We start from the raw sequence: 12,294 nt of genomic DNA on the forward strand, positions 1-12,294 counted from the left end.
GGTGGGAATATAAGAGATCTTCTCTGTTCTTTGGAAGCTCATTCTTTTGGGAGATGTTGACAATAAATAACAGTAGGGTACTCAGAGGAAGGATTGCACTTTGAGCTGAGGTCTGAATGACCGAGGAAGTAGCCAAGCAAAGATCTGAGGGGCAAACTGCGGATACGGCAAGTGCAAAGTCCTTGAAGTGGGAGCAGTCTTGACTTTTTGAAGGAAGGGAGGAAGAGGTGTTTTAGAGTTCTTGTATTAGTTATACTGTGGGTGTGTGTAAGGACTGGACCTGACACTCTAGGGAAGGATGAAATAATGCATTTTCTTTTAATTAATTTCCCTTGGTTATTCTTCAGTTGTCTCAGTACTTTGAGTCACTTGCTAGATAACAAGATCTTATATAAAGCCATTGTATAATGATTCATTAATGACCTGAATTAATGACCTGAGAATAATTTGGGGGGGCTTCCAGAGTCTCAGCTGAAACACTCTAGGACCATTATATGAGTAGGATAGGTTAATATATAATAATACCTGTATATATGGTTATCTTTCATGAAACTTGGTCTCACTTTTTTCTACCCTGCTTGCTAGAGGACCTGAAGGAGCATTATTGTAGTTTTTGCCATTTATTTTATGCCATTTTTCTAGTAACTATAGAATACCCTCTGAGACAGAATATGTAGATATGTGGTCTAGGTGTTTTAGTTGATCTGCATATTTTAAAAAATTATCTGAATCCACATTAGCATTTAAAAATGAGAACAATATCATAGAATATTCCAGATTTCCAGCTTTACAGAAGTCTGAAGATGGCATCATTTGACAGATGTTCTTCTATAGCAGCAGTTAGCTAGAGCTGAATAGCAGCTGCTCTTGTCACACCTGCTCACCTTACCTCACTACATCCCCCATCTGGCCAGTTTCACTGATTTATGGTATACTTGCTTGCGCCTGTAGACATTGTGTTTTCAGTAGCTGCTCTAGAGCAGGGAGTATGTAGCATTGACATCAAAGCAAGAGGTCCTTCTATCACTACCATATAGAGAGTGTGCTCTATAATAGCATTTCTCAGAGTTTGATCTGCAGAGCCCTGGTCTGATATTTTCATAATAATACTAATATGTTATTCCTCCCTGCTCCCCCGCCTTTTTTTTTTTTATCCTGTGTTGACCTTTGCATTGGTAATGCAAAAGAAGTGGTGGGTAAAACTGACTCCTTAGCACAAATCAATGCAGTGTCACCAAACTGTAATAGTATTGTATTCTTTACTGCCATACAAGAAAGAAACCAATTTCACTGAAGAATGTTCTATGTAGGAAAAAAAACCCTGATTTTATTAAATCTTCACCCTTGAGCGTATATCTTTTTAGTATTTTGTGTGATGCAGTGGGAAGTATGCATAAAGCACATTTGCTGCATACTGAAGAATGATGGTTGTCTTGAGGAAAAGTACTTATTTTATTGTTTGAGTTGTGAGCTGTACTGACTTTTTTTTTTTTTTATGGAGCACCATTTTTCTTGAAGGAACAGCTTACTTGGGTATTGGGCAAAGATTTTCTTGAAAATGAAGGAAGTATGACTGTCACTTAAGGGAAAACAACTAATGCTATTTGTTACTAATGATATAAAATTTGAGCTTTCTGGCAAAAATCAGGATTTTCGAAAACTTAGCTGCAACCATGTGTTTGACTGCTTCCCAGTATTTAATGACTTTTCTGATGAGACCAGTGGTGATATTAACAAATGTAATTTAAAAAAATATTTTGTAAATAAAATGTGTCAACATTAGGAAGATCTGCATGACTATGAACCAGTAGTTTACATATGACCAAAGCAGGATGCAGTGCACCAGATACACCAATGGATTTTTTTTTTTTTTTTTTTTTTTTTTTTTTGCGGTACACGGGCCTCTCACTGTTGTGGCCTCTCCCATTGCGGAGCACAGGCTCCGGACGCGCAGGCTCAGCGGCCATGGCTCACGGGCCTAGCCGCTCCGCAGCATGTGGGATCTTCCCGGACCGGGGCACGAACCCGCGTCCCCTGCATCGGCAGGCGGACTCTCAACCACTGCGCCACCAGGGAAGCCCACCAATGGATTTTTAATGTAAGAGTAAGCAAAAGAGTTTATTAATATGGCTTTGGATTCTATATTGCAGCTAACCTTTAAGCAACTACCACTTGTAGAGGTTTGGTATGGTATCAAAAAATGATAACAGATTTATCTGAAAAGGCTATTTAAATTGCCCTCTGTTGGGACTTCCCTGGTGGCACAGTGGTTAAGAATCCACCTGCCAGGGCTTCCCTGGTGGCGCAGTGGTTGAGAGTCCTCCTGCCGATGCAGGGGACACAGGTTCGTGCCCCGGTCCAGGAGGATCCCACATGCCGCGGAGTGGCTAGGCCCGTGAGCCATGGCTACTGAACCTGCGTGTCCGGAGCCTGTGCTCCGCAACGGGAGAGGCCACAACAGTGAGACGCTTGCGTACCGCAAAAAAAAAAAAAAAATCCACCTGCCAACGCAGGGGACACGGGTTCAGTCCCTGGTCCGGGAAGATTCCACATGCCGTGGAGCAACTAAGGCTGTGTGCCACAACTACTGCCTGAGCACCTAGAGCCCATGCTCCACAACAAGAAGCCACCGCCACAAGAAGCCCGCACAGCGCAACGAAGAGTAACCCTTGCCACAACTAGAGAAAGCCTGCACATGGCAACGAAGACCCACGGCAGCCAAAAATAAATAAATAAAAAATTTAAAAAACTCCTTTGTCTTGCAACACATACCTGTGTGAAGTGAGTGTCTTTAAACAAAGCAACATATTGCAGTGAATCAAATACAGAAGCAGATATTAATCTTCTCATAAGCTGGACATTAAGGAAATTTGTATATATATAAAACAATGTACTCTCAATTTTTTATTTTGGAAAAAAGTTATTTTCATAAAATTTTATGTTACGTGTGATAGGATTATTCTTGTGTTTAAATGAATTCATAGGTGCATGTTTTTTTAATTTCCCAATTTAAATTCTAATATGGTAAATATCAATAAATACAAGCCACAAAAACAAACGCTTTGAGGGAGTCCTCTTTAGTTTTTTTAAGCATGTATAAGGAGGGATCCTGATACCAAAAAGTTTGAATATCACTGCTCTGGGCTCTTAAACAACATTGATTCCCAAAGTGTGTTATACAGAGCATCTGATCTATGGACCACTAGTTCTAAAGCATTTTAATAGATACTAAACCAAATAGAAGTTTGTTTCTAGGCTGTAGGATTTTTTAGTGCCTCTTATGAACTAAAAATGCATTGTAAAGTCACCAAGGGGGCTATAATATATGTTTATTAACTACAGAGCATTTAACTTGACTGGTGTTCTTTGGAATACATTTTGGAACTACTGCCCCATAAACATGCCATGTTGAGAGTTCTGTTTAGCTATGCCTTGGAGGCACCTGGGAAGAGAGGCTTTGGACTCAGACTAATCTGGCTTTGAACCCTGACTGCCACCTACTAACCTCAGTTTCCTTTCCTATGAACTGGGGATAATGGTAGCCAACATTAGAGGAGTGTTCTGAGCGTTAAGTGGGACAACAAGTAAACAGTCTTCCTAATAATAGGTATTCAGTGTAATTGTTCCCTGTTTTCCTCTAATTTCTCTAGTAAACCTGAGTCTCCATTACAAGTTATTCCCATGTCGGTAAAGCTGATGAGTCACAGAGAGGTGTGGGGACATGTCTAACAAGTTAATGGAACAATAAAAGTTAGACTGACTTGGGAGCCAGCGTTGTGCATGTAGGTAGACCAAACTTCCTGGGCTTTTAAGCCAGCAAAAACAGTCAGCTTGTCCATTGACCCAGTCCAACTTAAATTAAAGAATGTTTATAAAAATGAAAGCAATGGAGTCACCTTCTCAATTTTAACTTGATAGTGACTATAAAGGGAGGGTCTTACTTTCTATTATATTTTATTAAACATTCATAAAATTTCATTTTGGAGAGAATTTTGACAGTTTGGAGAGAATTTTGACAGTGATGATGTATTGATTCTTAGTATTATGTATAGTTTCAATATATTCCTCATTCCACTTTTTTGCATTTTTCTACTTTATAATTCAGCTCGTAGATTGAAGCTGAAATTCTCAAATAACTTCCATATACCTTTCTTGTTGTTAGAATTCCCTGTACCTCATGTTCTGAGCATAGGATTAAAGAGCCTTCCTAGTGCATTTAAACTACTCTTTCATTGTCACTTTGTACTAGGCACTCAACTTTTAGGACTTACTGAGGGTACTTGCTCTGAGGCAGCTGACATTATTCTAGGAAAAGGACAGTGGACAGCATGTCTTGGTAGAAGATTAAAAGCATGACTTTGAATTATAGCTCTGCCCTTTTTTGAGCCCTCTGGCCTTAGTTACTTGGCCAGTCTGATTCTCTTTCTTCTCCTGTAAAATCATAAAAATAGCAATTCTACTCCATTATTTTTAGGATTAGATGGGAACACCATGAGTATTTAGCACTGTGCTTAGCATTGTGTGCACTCAGTAAATGTTAGCCCTCTCCCCAACATGTCCATATTTTGTGTATCAGAAGTAAAAAATGATGCTTGTGTACATTTTGCTCATTGGAGAGCTCTTCGAGTTATTATTAAAGAACTGTTTATTCTTGTTTTCTACAGTATTATAAGGTTGATTCCTTTTCTAAGCCATGACATACAAGGTAGAAAGGCAATGACTAGAAAGACTGCTGATAGAGCAAAAATACTACCTTGGCAAAAAGGAAAAAGTCACAAATCATTAAGAACAGAACAAAACAAAAACTCTTAATAGTGTTATTCCATTAGGTGAAAGGAAAAAAACCCACTTTTTCTTAAGCACCCCGAATACATATGTTATCTTCCAGCAGTTGTATAATTTTATGCTTTACATTTAGATCTGTGATCCATTTTGAGTTAATTTTTGTAAAGGGACTAGGTGTACTTTTTTGGGCATTCATTCTGCTTTGTGTTCTCTTAGCTTACTGGATCAGTGGTTCAGTTTCTGACATTAATTTGGGGGAAACTTTTAGTTATTATTGTTTCAAGTAAATCATCTGTTCTTTTTATTCTCCTTCTTGTCTTCTTATTACATGTATGTCATACCTTTTGTAGTTGTCCCACAGTTTTCAAATATTCTGTTCTGTTTTTTCCTCTTAGTTTTAGAGGTCTTACTGAGATCCTCAAGCTTGAAGATTATTTCCTCAGCCATGTCCAGTCTACTAATAAGCCCATCAAAGGCATTCTTTGTTTTATAGTGTTTTAGATATCTAGCTTTTTTGGAGAGGAGGGGGGGTTTCTTAGGATTTCCATTTCTTTGCTTATATTGCCTATTCTGTTCTTGTATAGTGTCTACTTTATCCTTTAGAGCCCTTCACGTATTAATCATAGTTCTAAATTCCTGGCCTGATAATTCCAACATCACTGCCCCTTAGTGGCAGAACAGCAACTTCCTCCTGTGCTGATTATTCATAGCAAAAATGACTATTTTTTCCTTGTGCAAGTAAACAAATGGTTATTGTTATTGTGATATGTTGCTGAACCATTGATAGTTGCTTTTTTGCAATTCTAGTAAATACTTCTGATTTAGTACCACAGCGTCTCAGGTACCTTAATCTTCCTTTGAGTGTTTTGGGAAAAAGAAAATAGAAAAAATATGTTCCCTTTGTACAAGAAGTTGAATTTTTTGAGAAGCTGAGACAAGGATACTTAGTGCTTGTTTTAAGATTACTTTATGATGTCTGTATAGTAGATGTTACTCCACCTTTGGGGATTATAATTTAATCTTGTAATTCAAAATTCTCTTTTCTAGTCTGATACTTGTAGTAGCCAGTCGAGAAATACTTGTTGAGTGACTAGAATGATCCTTGAAAGCCTTCATGCTTTAAAAAAAAAAGCAAAAATTGTTTTAAAGAAAAGTAGTATAACCACATTAAATATAATCTGGAAAATAAGAGGGAAAAAAAACATACTGTTAATCTCACCTAACAAATTTGTTAGTAGAATTTTTATATATCTGTTTGTTTTAAAAGTTCTGTTTATGTAGTTAAAATTATGCCTCCTGCCTTTTCCCACTTAGTATGTCATTTTATGACTTACTTTAAATGGCTGCTTAATAATCTATTAGTTGCAGAAACTTTTGGCCCTATTGTATGCACAGTGCTTATGAAGAAGAGTAGATGGTACATTTGTTTCTAAAAGATGTGATTTTTAATAAAATGTAGTTACTTATCACATGAATTTTAATACATAGGAGAGTGATAACCCTCTTATTGTAAGGTCAGTGCCTTTTTATTTTCAAACATTTAAACCTGAAACTTGAGGAAGTTGGTTGTCAGTTGAGAGTAATATACCATATGTCAGCTATGTATTTTGGAGAAGTGATAAACAGAAGTTAGATAGCTGCTTATGTGGAGAATTATTGTCATAATTCTTAATGTTAACATTGTGTTCTTTTATAGATTATGGAGCTTTGTGGTGCAACTAGACTTGGTTATTTTGGAAGAAGTCAGTTCTATATTGCTTTGAAACTTGTAGCTGTTGCCCAGTCTGGCTTCCCTTTAAGAGTGGAAAGTATAAATACAGGTAAATATGGAATATATTAGTAACTGAAATGAAGATGAACTTCTAATCACAAATGAAGTAAAGTCAGAACTGTTGAGTCTTTCTGATGTTTCAGTGGCATTTGTGACGTTGAGTTAGTGTCATGTCTTTTACTACCATGCTCTTTTCATTTGTTAATATTAGAAAAATATGTCTGTCTTAACTCTGTTATGGCATATATGTACTTCATACATATTTGATGGTAATATAAAAACTTTTAAAATGGTGATTTTTAAAAATTAATTTACTAAAAATTGCTTAGAATTTAGATGAATAATTTTATCAAGGTAAATGATGAATTATAGTGCCCATCTTCATATATGCTTTCCTTATATTCTTTTCTACTAAGTAAGTATAAAACAACATTATACTTTGTGTTTCCCTGTTTGGAAAAGCCATGAAAGCTCCATTTGAAATTAGAAAGTATTAGTTAACCAAAACTTTGATTGAAAGACACAGTATTAAAAATATTGGCAGACTAAAACCCAAATATAAGCATCTAACCACCTTACAAATGTCACCTAGGATAATTTGTTTTTCTGTTATTTGGAGGCTCATTGATGCCGAAGTAGATGGAAATTCTATAACGGTAGGCACTTAAATGCAGAGTTCTTTGGTTTTCATAGGAAAGGCGGGCAAGAGAAAACTTGAGGTTTTCTCTGATGTTAGAATTTTTATAACATAGTTTTCAGTACCAGCTCAGTTTATTAGTCATCCAGAGGTTTTCATTGTGGAGCTCTGGTTTGCCACATATCATTGTTCTAGAGTTGAGAGTTTACATTCTTTCCAGGTAATTTTGAATTCCTTTACATAAATGCTGAATAAACAATGTTTTCCCTTCTTAATGTGGAGATTCTAAAGAGAAATTCTGGTAATCATGGTGGAGGGAAGTACACTTTCCTCTAAAAATGGTTTTGGTGCTGTATTGTTCTAGTCTAAAAGTGTGCAGAGAAATTCTCAGTCTTTTATCCTCTTTTCTACTTAAAACTGAATGTAGAATATTTGCCTGTAGGAGTGTCATAAGCTAGACTGAAGTGGGTGGGTATAACTGACGCCTTGTTCTGTGTCCTTGGTAGGTGAACAGTAAGTTGTTTTCAGGAATTTCTGCAATGAAAATGTCTAGATTAATCTAGTCTCAAACTTAGTGACATATTCTTATTTTGCTTAGAGCTCTAACATCTTCCTTTAGGGAACCAGTGTGAGTAGAAACAGCCTAGGCTTCGGGGTCCGATTCACCTGGGTGGAAATCCTAACTGTCAATGACCTTGGTATCTTGGAGTCTCAGTTTCTTTCTCTGTAAAATGGGGTTGATAATGGTTATGAGACGAGATAGATACAAAGTACAAGCATAGGGCCAGACATGCAATGAACATTTAATACAGCTTAACTCCTTAAGGACAGTTCGGTGTTACTTCTTTCTAGTTTAAAGTTTCCCTAAACAATCTAAGAGAGATGATCTGAATTTTGTAGAGGTAAACATTTTATGCCTGTTGTTTCTGTATCAGTTTTTGCAAAAATTCTTTCTAATGTCAAATTCATCTCTTATTTCAGTTTTTCATGTGTATACCTTTTTTTATTTTGAAGTAATAATTATTTTTGTGGTTAACAGTAAAGGACCTTCCTCTGCCAAGATTTGTTGCTTCGAAGAATGAACAGGAATCTCGTCATGCAGCCTCATATTCTTCAGATTCTGAAAATCAAGGGTCTTATTCTGGTGTAATTCCCCCACCACCGGGCAGGGGGCAAGTGAAAAAGGGATCCACAAGCCATGATACTGGCCAGCCTCGTACATCTGCAGATCAGCAGGTAAGCACGTGCATGTAAATGCTATCAGTTGATGTCCTGTGCTAATGCTTACACTGAAACATTTATTGAGTGCCTTAGTAATGAAAATGTTACCTTAAAATTTAAATTTTAAAGTAATGATGTTTTTCTAGGAACCTGTATCCCCAGTAGTTTCGCCACAGCAGTCTCCACCAACTTCTCCACACACATGGAGGAAGCACAGCCGCCATCCCAGTGGAGGAAACAGTGAGAGGCCTCTTGCAGGACCTGGGCCATTTTGGTCTCCCTTTGGTGAAGCACAGTCAGGTATTTAGAAATTTTTTTAAAGTAACATTTATTAAGGGCTGTAAACTGAAGAAAACTTGATAATGTTCCTTTAAGAGTTGCCTCCAAGTCAATTTTTAATTATATGTTAAGTGCCTTAAAGAGAAGCAAAAGCCAGCTGTGAAAGTTTCTAAGTAGATATATCACTTTGCAGAGTGGTAATTGCATTTATTTATATCTGTGATGCTTAGACAAAAGTTTACTGGGATCAGATTCTCTGAAGAGTAAAATGAATAAATAAATACTCCTAGGGATACATTCCTAAGTATAGATTATATTAGTGAAGGGAAGTACACTTTGTTGTAAAAATGATTCTGCTGCTATATTGCTTATTACAGCAATAAATTGGTTATACCAAATGAGGTATAATTTTAAATTGACAGAGAAGATTCCATTTTGGAAATTGTTAACATTTCTTCAAAGTTAGCATTTAAAAGAAAACTTGTATATGTGTGTGGTGATTTGTTATCATTAAAAACCTTGTAACTATTTTTTTCCTCCAAAAATGAGTCAGCATGTTTACCCATTCTGCTTTTAGGTTCTTCTGCTGGTGATGCAGTATGGTCAGGGCATTCTCCACCTCCACCTCAAGAAAATTGGGTCAGTTTTGCAGATACTCCACCAACCAGTACTCTTTTAACCATGCATCCTGCTTCTGTCCAGGTGTGACATTTTATTGGTATTGCATTTTTATTTGCTTCATTCAGAGTATTGCTGCAGTCATTGTTTTCATATTTTGCTGTTGCAAATTTTATAAATGCAAGTTCACTCTTTTACAAAAAAACCAGAACTCTGTGCGTTTTCTTCAAGTCTGTTTTCATTGGAATGTTTCACTGAAAGTTTTGGCTGATTTTCTTGCTAATTCCATAGTGAAGCTTTGAAAGGTTTCTGCATCTAGGAATATATTTGCTTGGCTTTCTTAGCACATTTTACATAACTTTCTGTTGCTTACATATTGCTGTCGTTCTACACATTTATATAATCATTGTGCGAAAACGTTTAATAACCTATATAACAAATATGTGGTTTGCTGATGTTTGTGAAGACTTACTTTTTAAACATCCACAAAAAGTTTTACTTTCAAAGATAAGTAACCTAGCGATCTTGGTCCATGTAATCATATAGATAGATGCTGTACTGAGGAAAAAATGTTTCATTACAGGACCAGACAACAGTACGAACTGTAGCATCAGCTACAACTGCCAATGAAATTCGTAGGCAATCCAGTAGTTATGACGATCCCTGGAAAATAACAGATGAACAAAGACAGTATTATGTAAATCAATTTAAAACCATTCAGCCTGATCTAAACGGATTTATTCCAGGTGAGTTGTTAAAAACAGAAGTTCTTCTAGATGGATAGGACAATCTCAATTTCATAATCTCAAAAACATGGTTTTATTGGTCAGAGATTATAAAGGATAAATTAATTCTCAAATTGCCTAAAAACTTTATAATCGCTGGAAACCAAAAACATGGCATGTACACATGTTACGGTTACCTTTTTCTCAGTGACAAAAGTCTTAAGACTCTTACCTCACATTTTATTCTTGGAGCTGTAAGTTCAGAATAACATTAAACAACACTGTTTTAATATTTCAGGATCTGCAGCTAAAGAGTTTTTTACAAAATCAAAACTTCCTATTCTTGAACTTTCTCATATTTGGTAAGTGTGGTATATCATTAGTTGGGTAATGTGGGTTGTTTCAGAGGAGTTTATAGCAGGTAGATTTTTGAACTTTAAAAAATAAACTATTAGAGTAACCTTTTCAGGAATATTCTCAAAGAACCCAGTATTACCTTATAATAGCCAGCTTCTCTCTCACTCTTTAGAAAAGAAATAAGTGATAACACTGTAGTAGTTCTTTAAAATGGGTTATAAAAATTCTTTAAGCTGTATCACCTATTTCTTGTTGAAAGCATAATGTGTGGAATAAAAGCTAGCCTTTTGCTCATACATGGTTATGTTTATCACATTTGTTTTTTAACAAGTTTAGTAAGTCCTATACCAAGGCGTGATCTTAAGGACATGCTTAGCTGCCATTTAAATATAGACTGAGACTCAGGATAGCTGCTGTGTAGTTGAAATTAGCCATTAAAACACAAATTACAATCACAAATTATTTTTTAAAAACACTTATTGGATAAACAAATGTTATTTCTACTGTATATCAGTGTATTTCTTTACATTCTAAATTATTTTGTTATTAAGGTTTTTAGAGGCATAGGATGCTATGGTAGGAAGTAGGTAGATAATGCCTAAAACCAAAAAATCAAGAACTAGCAATATATGCATGCTATTTATGTAGTTTAAGGTAATGAATGAAAAATGGTTGCATCTGCAACCAGAAAATCGACATCACGGTGGGGCTGCTCATTCTTTGTATCAAGTCTTGTAATTCTATTGGATGCCTTAAAGTGCATACATGTAGAAGTTTGATAACAGTAAAAATAGTTTTTAAAAATTTCAGTGACTTACTAACTAAGGCTAGCTTTAACTAAATCCTGTTACTAAAAATGCATATGGGGTAAAGGTCATTTTTTGGTGATTTTATTTATTGGGACTGTTTCTTCAGCATTTTATTATGAGAATTTAAGGCATACAGAAAAGTTTAAAGAATTGTTCCTTCAACACCCATATGCCCGCTGCCTACAGTTAACAGTTTGCTATATTTGTTTTATTACATATCTTTCCATCTATGGAATTTTAAAAATTATAGATTGCAATTTTCTGGGAAAGGATTTCTCTCCTTTTTGAGACCTAAAGGGAGTCAAAGCAGAATATGATGATATTAATAATAAGTTTTTCTTCTAGGGAACTCTCAGACTTTGATAAAGATGGAGCCTTGACACTGGATGAGTTTTGTGCTGCTTTTCATCTGGTAGTTGCTAGGAAGAATGGCTACGACTTACCGGAAAAACTCCCTGAAAGCTTAATGCCCAAACTGATTGATTTGGAAGATTCAGCAGGTAAGACCGGGAGCTGAAGAGACCTGACTGCATGCCTTAATAAACATAACACTTGATTCTTAAAGCAAAATAAAGATAGACGTTAAAACTTAGTTTAAGAGCATAAACATTTCATCAGAAGCACGTAGATTTGCCATCAGAATAGGATGTACAGGCTGAACCTGGATTAATGGCTTGGCTTATTTAGTAAACTTTAAATAAAGAGATAAAGAATACATGCCACTATTTCACCTTACACTAGTGACTTGCAGAGATCTGAAGAGCATTTCATAGTATCTTGTTACTTTGCTGCCTTTAATTGCATTATAAATTGTCTGAAGTGGGTAAAGTAGCTTATCTTCATTATCAACATTTTTCCATTTAATGCATCTTAATTTGTTGAAGGGAATGCCTGGTTTATCCTTAGACCTCTGCAGTCGCAAGCATTTTCCTTTAAAAAGCCCACTTCTTTTCTTCAGACTCTAAAGAAATCTGGGAAATTTGTATTTGATTGTAGATAGTGCTTTTTTAAAAATGTTTACAAGAATGCTTTTATAAGTGCTCATACTTACTGGTAGCTTTCTTTAAAAGGAAATAAGACTACAGGGGGTAA

At 35.8% G+C, this 12,294-nt stretch overlaps 1 protein-coding gene across 5 annotated transcripts in view; it reads left to right on the forward strand.

Annotated features, from left to right (window-relative positions):
* Window positions 1-12,294, forward strand: part of REPS1 (RALBP1 associated Eps domain containing 1) — a 73,203-nt gene that overhangs the window by 25,354 nt on the left and 35,555 nt on the right. For all 5 annotated transcript variants that reach the window (XM_065888507.1, XM_065888508.1, XM_065888509.1 and 2 more), the window contains exons 2-8: window positions 6,482-6,605; window positions 8,233-8,429; window positions 8,561-8,714; window positions 9,271-9,395; window positions 9,895-10,057; window positions 10,335-10,398; window positions 11,548-11,702. In XM_065888507.1, the coding sequence (XP_065744579.1) occupies window positions 6,482-6,605; window positions 8,233-8,429; window positions 8,561-8,714; window positions 9,271-9,395; window positions 9,895-10,057; window positions 10,335-10,398; window positions 11,548-11,702 (982 nt within the window). The remainder of the gene's footprint in view (window positions 1-6,481; window positions 6,606-8,232; window positions 8,430-8,560; window positions 8,715-9,270; window positions 9,396-9,894; window positions 10,058-10,334; window positions 10,399-11,547; window positions 11,703-12,294) is intronic.

Source organism: Phocoena phocoena, chromosome 12, assembly GCF_963924675.1.
Source record: "Phocoena phocoena chromosome 12, mPhoPho1.1, whole genome shotgun sequence".
Classification (NCBI taxonomy): domain Eukaryota; kingdom Metazoa; phylum Chordata; class Mammalia; order Artiodactyla; family Phocoenidae; genus Phocoena; species Phocoena phocoena.